This window comes from Gallus gallus, chromosome 2, assembly GCF_016699485.2.
Source record: "Gallus gallus isolate bGalGal1 chromosome 2, bGalGal1.mat.broiler.GRCg7b, whole genome shotgun sequence".
Lineage (NCBI taxonomy): Eukaryota > Metazoa > Chordata > Aves > Galliformes > Phasianidae > Gallus > Gallus gallus.
The window spans coordinates 20,449,006-20,463,179 of NC_052533.1; the positions used below are offsets into that span (position 1 = coordinate 20,449,006).

The 14,174-nt window shown below is 39.1% G+C and overlaps 1 protein-coding gene across 5 annotated transcripts in view; it reads left to right on the top strand.

The window, feature by feature from the left end:
• FAM171A1 (family with sequence similarity 171, member A1) overlaps nucleotides 1-14,174 on the top strand; it is an 84,921-nt gene that overhangs the window by 49,404 nt on the left and 21,343 nt on the right. For all 5 annotated transcript variants that reach the window (XM_046938332.1, XM_004939262.5, XM_046938333.1 and 2 more), the window contains 3 exons: nucleotides 4,318-4,410; nucleotides 9,433-9,591; nucleotides 13,921-14,097. In XM_046938332.1, the coding sequence (XP_046794288.1) occupies nucleotides 4,318-4,410; nucleotides 9,433-9,591; nucleotides 13,921-14,097 (429 nt within the window). The remainder of the gene's footprint in view (nucleotides 1-4,317; nucleotides 4,411-9,432; nucleotides 9,592-13,920; nucleotides 14,098-14,174) is intronic.

Consider the following 14,174-nt stretch of genomic DNA (forward strand, 5'->3'; position numbering starts at 1 on the left):
ACTTCCAGAGATCTATTCCAACCTTACTCTATTTAGAAACTTTCTTAATGTTTTGTTGTTGTTTTTTTTCTGTTTAAATAAGATGAAGTGCAGCTTTCTGGTGTATTTAACATACTCCTTAACACACAATCATACATGGTTAGAGCATGCTGTAACCTTTTCTTGCCCCTTGTCTCATATCTTTCCTACTCACACCATAGATCTTTTGAACACAGCATATTCTTCCTGGGCCTGGAATTTGTTGGTTAGGTTTTTTTGCTTGTTGCTTTTTCTTAAATATTGATTTTGAGGGAAGGGATTCAAGCATGGTATTGTTTTGGTAAGTCACTGAAGATTAAGGAGCTGTAGTTGTATACAGTTTCCACAAAATCTTTATTTCTACAGCTGAAATCTGAGCTTTACTCAGAAAATAGATTCCTTTCACCTTTAATCTTCCCCCATCGAAACTGGCGGATCATTTGCCATTGATTTAATTGGGAGTAGAATCCTTTCTGTACCCTAAACTTAATCCTTCCTTTGATTAAAGAAACAACAAGTTACAACTTGATACCTCTCATGTTGATTTAATGGGTTTGTTCTTTGAATTACTCTTTAAAAGAAATGTGACATGGTGGTTCAGACCCCAAATACTTAGGCTAGTATTTTTAATACTGTAAAGCTTCAATGTCTGTGGTGTTTAACAAACTTACTATTTATACTTAAATGCTCCCCTATTATGCTTGTAAGTAGCATAGCGTAGTTTTGAAAACGGAAAATTTTGTTATTGGTGGTTTTAATCTGCGTTCAATGATGGGGATCAGTCAGTATATATAAACCTTGATTCTGCAGTGTACATCCTGGGTACACACTTACAGCAGGATCTTCATTTCCTGAAAAAAACAGTACTTGTAGTCATCGTCCCACAAACCAGATATGCCATTCTGAGCAGCATTCCACCCGCACCAGTGGTTTAACCTCACGTGCCATCCTGTGTGCTGTGGTGAATTAAATATATAGGGATTTATGTCCACCACCTCGATGTGGAAATGATAACCACAGGCGGGAGTAGCTTTGAAAGCTATAGGGTGGTAATGTTTAAAGCACTATAATAGGACTTTCTTGAGGGATCACAATCCTTCCATCATAGGCGATAGTCATTAATTATGGTCTTATGCTGAAAGACTGTGCAGCCACTGATCTCATGGTAGCTTTAAGAATCTGACATCAAGGATTGTCCTCGTAGTTCAGCAGGAATAAACTTCTCTCATATTAGCCAAAATAATTACTAGCTCTTTACCACTTAAGCAGGAGGATTATTTATTTTTGTAATGATAAATGGTAGGAGAAAAAGATTAAGATCTCTTTTTCCATTAAACTATTTATCAGCAGAGCCATGACTCCACTCAGTTCATTAATTTAACATCACTTGAGTTGTTGAAGTGTTCATGATGGAAGATGTGCTCCCCTATCTGTTCTTGGCTACACATGGATTTTTCTTTATAAATAATTTGAATGAAAATAAAATTGCAACTACTAGTCCATATTTAAGCAAATGTTTGGGGGAGAGGGAAATTACTGAGCTATCCCAATTCAGACTAGTGGTAGTGTCAGCCAACACAAACCATGGGGAAAATGCTTGCTATGTTTCTGAGGGAGGAGACCTCATCTGAGAAGTGGTGGCTGTGCAGAAGACACATAAGACATAGTAGATGTATGGTTGACAGTAAGTTTCTGATATAGCACTGCAAGAAGAGAGAATAATCTGTAAAATAAGGAAAAATAAAGACTAAGGAGATGGAGCATACTATTTCAGCATTTGCTCATGGTGCAGCCACTCTGGTAAATCCACGTCTAATTCTGGATCCACAGTTCAAGAGGAATGTTTAGAACTGCAGAGGTATATCAAGAATGATGAAGGATTGAAAAATGTGGCATACAGGGAAAGACTTACACAGGCTTGATTTATTTGGTTCAGCATAGGAAAGGTCCAGGGGTGATTAGTCATAGTCCATCAGCACCTGCACAGAGGTGTGTAGGAAAAGTCTTTTGTCCAGCAGGATTGAAAAGATTGAAAAGATGATCAATAAGTTCCAGTTGGTAAAAAGACAATCAGTTTAACAGCCATGGTAATTAGTTGCTAGAATGCTGGTGTTGTGGTGTATTCTACACCACTGGACACTTAAAAAAAAACAACTGATAAACTGAAAAACATATTGTAGAAAAGCTAAGTGCAGCTATTGGATCTGAAGCAGTGATTAATTCAGGAAAGGCTGTTATTCCACAGGAGTAAGACTGGATCATCACAGTGGTCCTCCTGGCCTTAAAAACGGCGACTTCCTGTCTTTGTCATGCTGAAAAAAGATTGTGCAGAAAAGCCCATGAGAAGTTTAGGCATTATCTATGCATGGGGTGTATACATAAAGCGTTGCTGTGGTTTATTGTATTGAGCTCCCCAGGGTATCTAAGTTATATTAGCTTTCTTCATACAACTTAAGTTACTGAAGTAAAAACAAACACATTTTGTACTTGTGACCATGGTGCTGCTTACACTAGGCATCCTTACTGATGTTGTGTAGCTGTTTCACATGCAGAGCATTTGAAAGAAAATTCTCCGCTGTTATTGCAATAACGGCGTGCTCTCTCTTTTGTTTCTAACATCTATGCTAGAATAGTTCAGGTGGAAGGGCCTTACACATATCGGAGTCCATCTGCCTGGCAACTTCAGGGCTAACCAAAAGGTGTTATTGATGGCATTGTCCGAATGCCTCTTAAACACTGACAGGTGTGAGGCATCAGCCACCATGCTAGAAAGCCTGTTCCAGTGCTTGAGCACCCTCACGGTGAAGAAGTTTTTCCCACTGTCCAGTCTGAACCTCCTATGGCACAGCTTCGTGCCAGAGCTGCAGAGAGCACTGAGGTCACCTCAGCCTGGTCACCCCAAGTGCCGCGAGCCCCTCCTCACAGCCCGTGCCTTCCAGCCCTGTTACCCACTTTGTTACCCTCCTCTGGACACTTCTGAGGGCTTTAACATCCTTTTTATACTATACTGTGGAGCTTAGAACTGCACACAGAATTCAAGATCAGGCCACACCAGTGCTAAATGCAGTGGGAGGATCACCTCTTTTGACCACCTGGCTGCGCTGCGTTCAGTGCAACCCAAGATGTGATTTGCCCCTTGGCTGCCAGGACACACTGCTCGCTCATGCTGAGCTGCTCTCCTGCCACTCAGCTCCCATCTGTGCCTGTGTCCAGCATTGCTCCATCCCATGCAGCACCTGGCATTTACCCTTGCTGAATTTCATACCATTGGTGATTGCCTGCATGGTCTCTGGTATGAAGAAAGTCGTGTTCACTAAGGGGAAACTTTAAAACCGCGTGACAGTCTGAAGAACTTGTGCTGTTCTTCTGTTCATCAGTTCTGGAAATGTTTTCATGAGTTTGTGGTCACTTCAGCATGGAACAAGCAATTCCCAGATGCAAGTATGGGATAGTGCCCAGGTATCAAAAGTGACTAGTCTGTATTAATTTCCTCCTCTCCTTCTATCTTTGAAAGCCATGCATGAAGCACAGGGAGTTCTAATTCTTACTGTGTTCATGGGTATATGTTTTTATGGGTCAGGAGTCAGATGTTGTCAGTGGCTAAGTCTGTGTGTGATTATGGTCTTCTGGGTTTGGAAACTTTGGAATGAATTTGTTTCTTGATTTTCACTCTCTGGGCATGTATGCCTATATACCCTCCCAACACAGCAGCACCCACCCACCTTCTAAGGAATGTCTGCATTGAATGGCACGCAGATTTCTTGCAGCAAATGCCATTTAACTGTCCCTTTTCATACCACATGATAGAATGACACTGATTCTGCTATATGTAGAGGTTCTGTACTGTAGGTAGTTACTCAATATGGACATGCTGTATTTTAGAGCCAATTATTCAGACTTATTCACCATACATTGCATTTCCTTATGACTTCTTATGTAAGCATCTCAAAGTATTTATAAGTTAAGTTTCATTAAAATCTTTCTTATGTAAGAAGTATACAATTTCTCAGAAAAATTAATTCAGTCAGACTCAGTGTTTCACTCATCTTTATGTAATGACAAGTCTTTTTGTGGAGCTGGGAACTATAACCTGAAACTGTGCTTTCCACTGTACCCTTCCATACTTTGAGCTGCCACGCATGACTTTACTTAGATTGGTAAATGCACATGGTGTCCCTCACGTATATAACATGACTTTTAGTTTAGGTTGTCTGTTTTTGCAAAATAAAATGGTGTGTTCTGTTGTTCTCAAGTTTTGTTTGTGAGATATATCTCACTTAAACTACTTCTCTTCCACAGTCTTCTCTTCACTGAGTCTTGGACTTCTTCCTGAACGCTCAGCTACTCTAATGGTCTATGATGATGTAGTCCAGATAGTCTCAGGATTTCAAGGTACGCTGATTTTTGAAAGTTGTAATTGAAATGTAAATGATATTTCAAACAAAAAAGGTGCCAACCTGATACTTTTAGAACTATAGCGTGGGTAAGACTAGTATTCTATGTGGAATTGTTATGAGTTCCCTGAGGAGAGTTCCTGTCTGGGATGGTTTTACGGAATGGATTAATAGCAAAATTCATCCCTAATTGCTGTGACTGGGGAATTCAAGATACTTGGTAATAAACAGGCTTGAACTTCAGTGTGCCATTTGAGAACTAGAGATTGAATTTCTTTTGTTATCTACTAGATGTTAGATCGTCTAACTTCATCTAATCATCCTTGCAGTAAACATTTTCTGGTGTTCTTATTGTCTAAGAATTTTCTCTGATTTTAATTTTTCTTGTCTCCTGCTGTGAGTGCTAGAGGCATAGAGAAATTGGAAATACCTCGCGTGTGTATTGCTAATATATAAACTTGTTTTCCTTAATTACTTCCTGTGAATCCCTTAGCAGACTGAGTGCAATCCCACATATTACGGTGAAACCCACTGTATTAGTAGAATAAAATCTGCATTCCCTTTCCATAAGGCCAAACACAGAAGTAAAAGAAACTGTAGTATTAGTCAGATGAACACAGTGCAACTTCTGAATTACACAGTAGATCATCAAAACGTTCATCTAGACCATCAGGGATCCACCTCCCTTAGCACAACTGGCCTGATATGCTGAGGTAAGTCTATTAACAAAAGAACAGAACTTTTTAAAGATACCTTAATGAGACAAAAGAAAGGGACGTCCTTCCTGTGGGCACTCCTAATTGGGCATAAAGTCTCTTATTCACATGCATTAAGAGTACTATAATGTTAAACTGTAGCAGCTAGTTAATAAACAGGGGAATAGTATCTTCAGTAATACTAAGAGATAACCTTATTTTATATCTGAGGCAGTATAATACAATTATGACTTCCTAATATCTATTTTTAGGATAGAAGCCATCCAGACACAACGGGCTTTTCATTAATGAGAGCATTAGATATGACTGAAGTTGAAAAAGCACCAACCAAATTACATAGCTACTGGAATGCTCAGGAAGGGCTGGAGAGCAATACAGCTGTGGTGCATATATTCTGCTGCTTGAGAGGTGACATTAAATAATGGAATAAATTATGTGGACAGTGGGCTGTGTTAAATCATAAGGGATTCCACTGGGCAAACCATAAAACATTGTTTGCTAACAGTATTCTAACAAGATTAAGTGAATACTCAATTCTCATCCACATGTGCTAATATTACACAACACACTTAAAAGAAAAATACTCATTTTTACAATCTCCTTTCTTAAAACAAACAAAAAATCAGGGACAAAAACCAAGCAGGGACATGTAGGGGCTAGAGGGACATTTACCAGACAAGTGAGGCTCTTAAATATTTTCCTTGTAATCTTGCTTCCTTCCCTGAGTTGCTCTAAGATATATTTACATTAGTATAGTATAAGTGATTATGATGGTACAACAGGGAAAGAAAATAAAGGAAGAAAATGTTACCCAGAGTATTCTAAGAATTGGAATTTGAACTCCCATTTTTGCACAGTAAAAACTATCCCATGGTACCAACCCACACTCCTTTTCTTGGGAATTGTTTTATGATGAAATCTAAATGAAAGACAGCTTAGACATTGTACCAGTGTTTGAATGAAGCCTCTCTAATCTTGATCCAAAATCCTTTTGACCTAGTTTTTCTCTATAACTTCTCCAGTTTATTTCCCAGTTATTTCAAGCTGCTGCAAAAGAATTGATCAGGAGTCACCTTAGTGCAGAAATGAGAGCAAAGCAGAACTTATTATACTAGGAACAGACTGGGAACACTGGTGTTTGAAGCACCAATCAAAGGAAAAGAAAGACATGTCTAGTACAGTAAGTTACTGGTTGTTTTTGAATAATTAATCAAGTAAGCAACTTATTATGCAATTGAGAAGCTTGTGTGGGTGCAGCCAACCTCATTTTCATGATGGCCTTACAATCCTCTGCTGCATCCTGTCTGTAATTGCAGGAGATAGAGCTTGCCAGCCCTGGGTCATTGAAGTTATTTAATACCAGCACAGTGAAGAGCTGAACTTCTGCATTCAGTGCGTGGGAACTGTATTGGTACCCTCTATCTGTCTCTGACATATGAGCAATCGGGGCATTAATTGATTGTATTTCAGATACTACTTCATGTAGACTGAAGCTCAGCTGCCAGTGTGGTGCCACGTGTCACACATCCAGCATGGCAGGGGATGCCTTATAGGAACTCCTTGAGATGTGCACTGGAAAATGGGAAATGACAGCTTTAAAATCATGGTTAATGTGTTGGCAATTGGATGTCTAAAGCAGATACGATCAGTGCTCAGAGTCCTATCTCTTACAGCACTCACTGAGTAGAGGGATCTCACATGCCATTTTTATCATGAAGTCTGTTTGGGTGTGATTTTGTTTTTGTAAGTCAAAACTAAACATCTTTATTAATAAAAGCCATAATATTGACCTGTTCCCCGTGGTAAGCGCTGACTTGCTGAAAAACACTCTGTTAAAGAATCTGGTTGGCATAAATGTGCTTTAAGCCAAAAATGTCCTCTTCTAAAGGAGTGTATTGGTGTGTCTTCTAGCAGTGTAGAGAGAGATGGCAGCTGGGGAGCTGGGGCAGTGTGCTGGTGGCATAGCACTACGCTGGAGGGAAAAGCAGTGTTCCTGGTGTAAAGAAAGCCCTGCTTGGGTAGCCTTCGCTGTAGTACCTAGATCTCTAAACACCTACTAATGCATTAAGCATCTGGGAGGCACTGAGAGGTGAATATCTTTGTTCCTATTTTTAGAGAAAGGAAGAGCAAGATGCAAAGGATGAGCGTCTTTTCTGTGACATGCTGGACTTGGCCTCATAGAAGAGAACCAGATTCCTTGGGGCATTTCAATATCAAAGAGCTTGTTAATCTAGGATGTGAAATAAGTAGTTACTCTGTACTAATTCTTTGTATTTATAAGCGCAGACTATCTGCACAGGAAGCTATTTCTGAGTAGCTTGCACCTTAGAATTTACATCCAAATTCAGTGTTGTGCAAGTTTCCTGCCGGGTCTGGGACTTAGCCATGAACATTTTGTGTTGTCTGTAGAATTCAAGAAATGGAGGTTTGCTTCATTGCCCTGGGAGCTCTTTGCTGTCCCAGTGCTACAAAATAACCCATTTTTAATAGAAAACTCCAGAGCCTGCCCATTAATTACTGCGTTTATGGATTGAACAACAGTTATTTTGTTTTTAATGCTTAATTACTTCAGAAATACAATGCCAGTTTTTGGCAACTCAAATAATTTGTCTTAATCAGATATTTAGACAGCAGAAAATCCTAAAATTTTACATGGAACAGATGACAATAATATTCTTTTCTTCATTGTATTTTTTGTTTCTCTTTTGTTACTGTGGATGCTGATCAGTATGGGAGTTAGGAACCTGCACAGCAGTGCAGTCAGTGATCTCTGTGCTTGAACAATTGTGTCCCTATGCACAGCAAACTGTTATATTGTAAAGCAGGAGGGAGATGAGTCTTCCCCAGTTTCACTTCAGTCAGTTCATTTAGAGTGTTGTCATTTTCCATTTAAACCTAGATGTTGGCTCAGAGAGATTTCTTCCCACTTCACAGCTGTGTTTTTCAGTGACTATCTTAAACATTTAAGAATACTGCTAATCTTAAGATCCTTCTGTAAATACTTCCAGGTTTCAGATTTTTTTTTTTTTTAATATTTTACAGCTTATTCTTGCAGAATTACCAATGAAATGACGCCTAAATAATGATCACCTCTTTAGAGATATTTGCCTGCCAACTAGACATTTTTTGCTGGCAATACAAAGTTTGGTCTCTTTCTTATAGCTAGAACTCCTACTGGAAAATAATTCAAGAGAGGATGCCAATCACTTGGCTAATGACATTGGCAATTGTAGATTTCAGGAGTTGAGTCAAGCTCTTTAATCTTTGTCTCAGCAAAGTTATACGCAGCTCAAAGCTGCAATCTCAGACTAATAGGGGAAAAGAAGCAAAACTGTTTTGAGTTGACATATTTGAACCACATTGTCAAATGCAAAGAAAGGGGAAAAAAACTGTTAGCCTTTTGATTTTGTGCTTTGGGGGAGTGTTCTTTGAGTGTTCAAAGTGAGCTCTGAAGAACACAATAGCTTCTGATTTAAAAACTAATTTGCATGGAGCACACAGAAATTTGCAGATGGAGTCTTGCTGTGTGTTGCTAAACAGTACTAATGGTAAGCATCCATTGGAAAAGTCCACTGACTTTATAACCCAGGATTCAATTCTGTTGCAATAAAGACCCTCCAATTAACACCTAGCAACCTTGGAAAAACTGCTAAAGCTGTACCAGATGAAGGAAAAATGAGGAATTATGTGCTAAGTAATCTGTTTCTGTTTAGATGTGTTCTTTGCAAGGGAAAGTATGGAAACTGTTTTCACCCAGGCTTTGTCGGGAGAATGTTTTTATCCAGTGGTTTAAATAAAAAGTGACTGTTATCTAGTATATAGCCACAGCTATGTAAAACCAAAGTGCAGAAGTTACATAAGTTAATTGGGACTGCAAGTGAAATTGTCGCTTCATAGAACTTCACTTCAAAGAGCATAAACTAAATTTATCTTGCTATTTCAAAAGAGACAAAATGTAAACAAAAACGGTGATCTGGATACTTCTCTGAGCTTTCACACATCACCTCCAAATTTTGTTTTAGTTTCAGTGACATTCATTGAAAGAAGCAATTGAAAGAATTAAATTTGAGGTGATCCAGGGAAATAGTATAGTTAGAAAAGCTTCTGACATTATCTGCCTGAACAGTGTTACTCAGAGATGCTGCTAGGAAAACAATGGCAATCGCAAAATAAACGTAACTACTGCTTTTCCTCCATGTGTGCTATAGTAGTATTACAAAAAACCCTCTTAATGTGCTTCCATAAATATGAACTCCTAAAAATTCTGCCCACCTGAGATATAATGTCATTTTTAATGTTTTTAGGTGCACGGACTCAGCCACAGGTACACTTTCAGAGAAGATCAGTGAAATTACCGGAGAACACCAGCTACAGTGATTTGACAGCATATCTAACCGCAGCCAGTTCACCGTGGGAAGTGGACAGTTTCCCTTACTTGCAGGGATTGGATGGAAATGGAACAGGTAACCCATCACTTTGGTTTTGCTCTGATTTCCTATCAGTCCAGGAACCAACTAACTTTGCACCATGTAATTTTTTCCATCCCATTGCAATAAACATTCTTTAAAATTTGGATGGCATTATTGGTTCAACTGCTCTGTCAAAATGCTGTTCTAATGAGGAGATGAGGAGTTTTGATGTAGCAGAATTCACGTGGTGTTGACATCAGCTGTTTTTCGTGCCGATAATCATAGTTGTATGAATCAGTGTTTAAATGAATGCAGAGAACAAAGTCCTTCCTAAATGGAAGGACCGAATAACACGGAGGAAGATTCCTTGACCTTGGAAAGACAGAGTAACAAGTTTGTCACACTTGCAGTTTTGAACTAAGTCTCCGAATTTGTCATTTTGCATTTGCACATATGGAAGTAGATTAATATGAAGGAGAAAAAGAGAATTTATATTGAGGATGTGATAAAATTTCCTCTTCAATCTCTATATAAAAAGAGCTAAAAATCCTAAATATCAAGGATTTGATAATGTTTCAGCTAAGAGTTGTTTCAGTGTCTTTTAAAATACTTCTGAATGTAGCTTTGGCCAAAAACTGCCAATTCTTGTAGCACCAAAGGGAAAGTACAAACTGTATTAAATTCAGAGCCACAATACATTTTTGTGATTGCAACTGCTTGTAATTCTTCTTGCACTTCTCATTTAGTTTTGGCTGTAATAATTGGTGCTGTGTAGGCTAAAGAAAAATAGATGAATTGGGCATAGAAGGCTTGAAATGCTTCAACTGCTGTGAAAGGAAGAACAGTGTGTTCTCTGTGGTCATATTGGGTTAGAAAGAAATTAATGGACTTCCAGTGCAGCAAAAGCAATTGAGATTAGGAAAACCTTGCTGTGGTGTGGGTTGTTTAAACTGTAGAATCAAATGCTTGAGGCTGTTGGACTGAGTTAGACAATCACCTGTCAGGATGGCATAGGCATAGCAGAGCCTGCTTTGAAGCAGGCTAAATAGCCCCTTGAGGTCCCTCCCTGCTGTTTCTCAGGATACGTTTACTTGTGATGTTTTGATCTAGGTGACTTTGAATGCTAGGTCATGCGAGTAAAGGGTATGTGACTGAGCTTTCTAGTTTTCCCTCAGGGGGAGGAAAAAAAAAAACAACAAGCAAAATAAACTTCCTCTTTCCTTTGTACATATCTGAATATCTCATTTTCTATTACAATTAGAAATGTGTCTGCTACCTTATTCCAATCCTTCTGTCTGCTTCAGTGAGTACATCTCATCCTATCCCTTCACCTGTCATTTCCTCATTCTATCTTCAACCTTCTGTTTTCTCTGGCTGTCTGTAGTCAGACATCTTCTAATATCTCTTATCTCTTTCTAAAAGGAGGGGATGTACTTATCACATTCATCTCTCTGTCTACTTCCTTACCTTCTTTCCTTTTATCTCCAAACCCACTGAGCAAACTGTTGGATAATGCGTGGAGAATTCCTTTCTCTTCTTTTCTCAGTGCTGTGCAGACCAGCTTCCCACACATTTATTTAGTGACATTTTGGCAAGACCAATTTTTGCAGGAACTGCACAACCAGGGCATCACCTTCCTCCTGTTTTAACCACCTGGCCTCCTGCAAAACAGCTTAATGCACCCTTACGTTTTTAGTTGTCTGTGTATACAGACTATGAAGGGATCTTCTCTTTTTGAGCATGGATGCCTTTGATTTGACCTTTATTAACCTTCAGTTAAAATTATGTGCCAGAAGACCTACATGAGTGGCAAATAAATGGGTTCTAATAGACTTTAAAGAGCCTTGTCTTCTGAATGCTGTACCATCTACTATGGAATAGTAGTAGAATTCTTAACCAACTTTGCTGAATGCTGACCCTCTACCCAGTTGTTCTTTATTGCGTTCTTTCACAGTTTCTTTGTAGGTCTGTAGACTTTGAGAGAGGTCCTCTCATTTGTTTAAATCAGCTCAGTTCTCTGGCTGGTATTTATCCAGAGTGACTTTACAGTTGTTCTAACTAAAACATTCTCTATGAACTCAGCAGTTTTTTACAAAATCCTAAATGAATGCTGAAGTAGTAACATGGGCCACTAAAAATTCATTGCATGATCAAGCATGTTCCAAACATGAGCATTCATACATTTTTGCTCAAAGCAGTGATAAGCCTATATAGTGTTAGCCTGTTGTCTGTAGTAGTCACTGGCTGGAGAGCAGTAGGATGCTTTCACAAAATATCCTTTTGACCACTCTGAGCGAAACCTTCCACGCAACAGTGGACAGAGCTGGCTAATTATCGTTACTCCTGCTGGGTTAGTAGGGTGTCACGTCTGAGTCACAGTGGATTTTCCTCTGATGTTTTTTAGAGCTCTTTACAGGTCACCAGAAGTCAAAAATGGCAACAAATAAATGAAAGCTGACATTTATTGAAGTCCATTCCCATTTAATCTGTGCATGTCCTCATCAGTTTTACAGCATGTGAGAGTTTCATAAGCATTGATTTTAATTTACCTTCACAACTGAAAGGGGACAAATTTATCTTTTTAATGGACATTTACATACTGTACAAGATGGCAAACTGAAGGATTTTTTTTTCTGCTTGCCAGAGATCCGTGGATTTCAGAAACTTCATCTCCTAATGTAACTTCAGCACAGCACAGAGCAAAGCGTCAGTGCTCCTTAAGTAAAAAAGATGCAAGCAGAGTATCACCATCAGGATGCATTTTTGGGGCTGGATATTCACTTTTACAGATATTAGGCAGGCCTGCTTTATCAAGAGAGGAATGAAAGCAAAATTCAAAACTTTCCTAATCTGAAAATAAGTACAGTATAAAATATAACCTAGTTTTAGATATTTATTTAAAGGTTTCTAAATCTGAAGTTAAGCTTTTGTCGCTAGGAACCTGTGTAAGCTAGAAAGTGATCAAGAATTAGCAAGAGGAATTTATTTCTTTAATACTGCCTGAGAAGCTCAGTGACCCAAGTGCAGTGACTTGGAGGAAGGCATCAATGGGACAGCAGTTACAGGTACACAGGGAGGCAGGGGATTAAATAATTATGAATAAAAGAACAACTTTTCCCACCAATTCCCTCTTCTCTGCTTCGTGCTGTATTGCTGTGGAGATGTGGTACCATGCACTGTTGGAGCTCATAACATCCATACTTGGGTAGGCTGGTATCTTACCCCTGTTCTGTATTTGAATTCTCAGACCTTATTTTCTGTTTTTTTTCTGTTACCTCTGTGGCTCTCTTATATGGCCATCTTCATGCTCCTGTTTTGTCAGCAGTTCAGGCCCTCTGGAAGCCGTCCTCCTGCCCCTCAGTTTATAGGAGATCAAAGCAGATCTGTGTCCTTGGGTGTGCTTCCATCCTTCCTTGGCCCGTTGGCTGTGGAACACTGTCCTTGAAATGTGGGGAAGCCGTGTCAGAGTAGATGCTGTAGGAAATAAGCCACATGCAGAGTTACTTGTGGTTATTGTCAACTGTCAACCAAACAGCCCCATTCCTTTCCTCACCTGCAGACAGAGATTAGCCCTGTGGCAGGATCAGCAGCTGCACAACCACTGCATGCAGCACTTGTGGGCAGGTAGCAGTGTGAGCTCAGATGGGCTCAAGCCCTTGCAGAACGGGAAGGTCTGTGTCTTCACTACTATTGCTTTGAGTTCCAGATCTTGGTTTTAAACAGTACCAGAAGTTTTATTTCCCCTGAATGCATACATAGATTTTCCTTATTTCTTCCCCATCATCGATTCATTTGGTTACATAGCTGCAGAGTTACAATATTTCTTTAAATCGTGTGTTGGGAAGTAATGTCCACTGGCATGCAGTTGAAACATAAAAAATAATTGTTATCTTGCATACATAAGATAATAGTACATGTCCTAATAATCCATTTATCTTGGTTTATCTCAGTGGAAGGCCAAACAAAATATACTGTGGCATTCTTAAACATGAGCAATCATGTTTGCAGTGTCCTTGCATGTTTGAGTGTTATAATGTAGGCTTATACAAATAAGGTGCTGAGATTTTTTTATTATTATTGTTATTTTACTGTAATTATTGCTGTGATTCTTGGATTTAATATTTTACAGCAAATGAAGATTCAAAAATATATCCAGGAGATTTTACATTGTAATTCTTCTATCTTCTGTATTTTTCACTTGCTTTTGGAAAATTCTGAAGTGTATGCATCTTGGTGGTTGTGAGTTTTGTAACGTGGGGAAGATTAATGCTGCTTTCCCTTGAGAAATACATCAGTTTGATGCTGTGATGCTGAACCACATGGATATGTCTTAAGCTTTGGGAAAGTCTGTAGTCATAATTTTCATTCATTCTCTTGGTGTAGGAAACAGCACGAGGTATGACCTCACCCCTGTTGCTGCAGTCAGTGTCCATCTTCTCAACAGTGATGGCACTCCAGTCCCAGTGAATGGCCCCATCTACGTAACAGTGCCTCTGCCAACAAACAGCAACTTGAAGCACAATGCACACATTCCAGCATGGAGGTTTGACCAAAAATTTGGTAGGTCACATTTAATTACGATTCCCTAGATGGCTTCATTTATCTGAAACTAATGTCTCACTAACATTTATTGTCTT